The sequence below is a fragment of the Echinops telfairi genome, unplaced genomic scaffold (assembly GCF_000313985.2).
Source record: "Echinops telfairi isolate 266 unplaced genomic scaffold, ASM31398v2 ScPeMD7_18;HRSCAF=68, whole genome shotgun sequence".
Classification (NCBI taxonomy): domain Eukaryota; kingdom Metazoa; phylum Chordata; class Mammalia; order Afrosoricida; family Tenrecidae; genus Echinops; species Echinops telfairi.
The window spans coordinates 84,312,925-84,314,788 of record NW_022103915.1 but is presented as its reverse complement, the minus strand read 5'-3'; the positions used below and the strand labels follow the sequence as shown (position 1 = coordinate 84,314,788).

At 53.5% G+C, this 1,864-nt stretch overlaps 1 protein-coding gene across 1 annotated transcript in view; it reads left to right on the top strand.

Annotated features, from left to right (window-relative positions):
- The window catches only part of LOC101660199 (bcl-2-like protein 2), a 17,219-nt gene that overhangs the window by 13,761 nt on the left and 1,594 nt on the right, over nt 1–1,864 (top strand). Inside the window, exons 4-7 of the mRNA XM_045287663.1 lie at nt 148–262; nt 938–1,005; nt 1,327–1,433; nt 1,779–1,839. Of these exons, the coding sequence (XP_045143598.1) occupies nt 148–262; nt 938–1,005; nt 1,327–1,433; nt 1,779–1,839 (351 nt within the window). The remainder of the gene's footprint in view (nt 1–147; nt 263–937; nt 1,006–1,326; nt 1,434–1,778; nt 1,840–1,864) is intronic.

The following is a 1,864-nucleotide window of genomic DNA, read 5'->3' as shown; positions in this document are numbered from 1 at the left end:
GGAGAGAAGGCAGCCCGCCCTCCTTTCCGCCGCGCCCCCCGCGCGGGGCGGGGGTGGCTGGGGCCGCGCGCGTGCCGCGGAGCGGGGCACGGCCCCTGGCCCGGTTCCTCTGAAGCCCTTCCCCATCGCCCTCCGCGCTCGTCGTAGGAGCTGGAAGCGATCAAAGCCCGAGTCCGGGAGATGGAGGAAGAAGCCGAGAAGCTCAAGGAGCTGCAGAACGAAGTGGAGAAGCAGATGAACATGAGCCCGCCGCCGGGCAATGGTGAGTAACCGGCGCTGGCACGCGGGCCCCGACTCCTCGCGCCGGCCAGCGTGCAGCGAGTCCGGGGACGAGGGGACCGAGGCGCCCCCGGGCCCCGGAGCTGCCCTCTGAGCGACTGCGGGGCCGGTCCCTCCGCGCGCCCCGAGGCGTGCGTGCCTGCCTCCGGCCTCTGGGACAGAACCCACGGGGTGGCGATGGCAGGCTCGACTTCCTTTGTCCCCGTCCAAAATGTGTTCTTCTTTGTCCCCTTTCCTCGGCTGTTCCTGGAGGAGGTTGCAGTAGTTGACCTTCAAGTGTAAATTGTCTTCTCTGAGTTAGAGACCCTGCAGTTCACGGAGTCTCTAAGAAAGACCGCCCAGCCACAGGGGGGCTTTACCGTAGTGCCTTGGCCCCCTTAATTTTGTTCGCATTTCAAGGGACTTAAACCAAAGCTGTACACCTGAATCATGGGCTGGGATTTACGATGCTGTTCTCAGGGTTGTAGCCGTTTCGTTCGGTGGATATTTAGTGGTTGCCTGCTGTGTGCTGGGCACTGTTCAGAGTATTGGGGACCGGGAACATCAGCTGCGAATCTGCTTTCATTGAGTTTCTATACCGGTGGTGGTTTAGGGGTGGAGGCCGCATGGATTATTGGTGGAGTAAAAATTCCATTTCTTGATTATTTCTTGTTCAAAGCTGGCCCAGTGATCATGTCCATTGAGGAGAAGATGGAGGCTGATGCTCGGTCCATCTATGTTGGCAATGTATGTAGTAGGGCCCTGTTGAGCCTTGGGGAGGTGGGGGGGGGGGCAGGCTCGAGAAACACTTATTTGGTGGAATTTCAAAGGGTTCCCTCCAAGATAGGTGGTAGATCTCAGCGGGGGGTTCGTGGACATAAAAGTCAATGATCAGTGAAGGCTCTGGGGTGGAAAGTAAATTTTTACCTTAAGAACCAGACTTAATGTTTCTTTGTGTATATGAGGGGCCAGCCTAAAAGCTATGCAGAGAGCTTTTTGAAATGGGCGTTGGAGTTTGTTCCGTGTCTTGTGAAATATGCCTCCCCCTTTTGTCCTCCCCCAAATCAGGTGGACTATGGTGCAACAGCCGAAGAGCTGGAGGCACACTTTCATGGCTGTGGTTCAGTCAATCGTGTTACCATACTCTGTGACAAATTCAGTGGCCACCCCAAAGGGTAAGTAGAGAAGTAAGTTAAGACCATTTTGATCACAGTTTAAATTGATGAAATAAGTTAAGCCTTTAGTATTGGTACGTCTTGGGGGTTGCACATATATCCCTATAGGGTTCAGTTAATAAAAACGAAGTGGGCCAGCTAATACGTGAGTTCTTGAGCTGGAAGAACACAAATACCTAGCTCCAGCTGGTTACACTCTTAGGGGAATTTAAGCTCCCTGGGTGCTCTATTGTTTTCTAAGAGTATCTGGGATTTTGACAAATGTTACACCCAAACATCCTGTCTGCAAGTTGTATTGGACCTTTGAGCTAGCTTATCTGCAACCTCAATTACTAACTCTTTCAGGTTTGCATACATAGAGTTCTCGGACAAGGAGTCAGTGAGGACCTCCTTGGAGCGCTGCGATGTTTCCGCTCTCTGCCTTCTGAAAA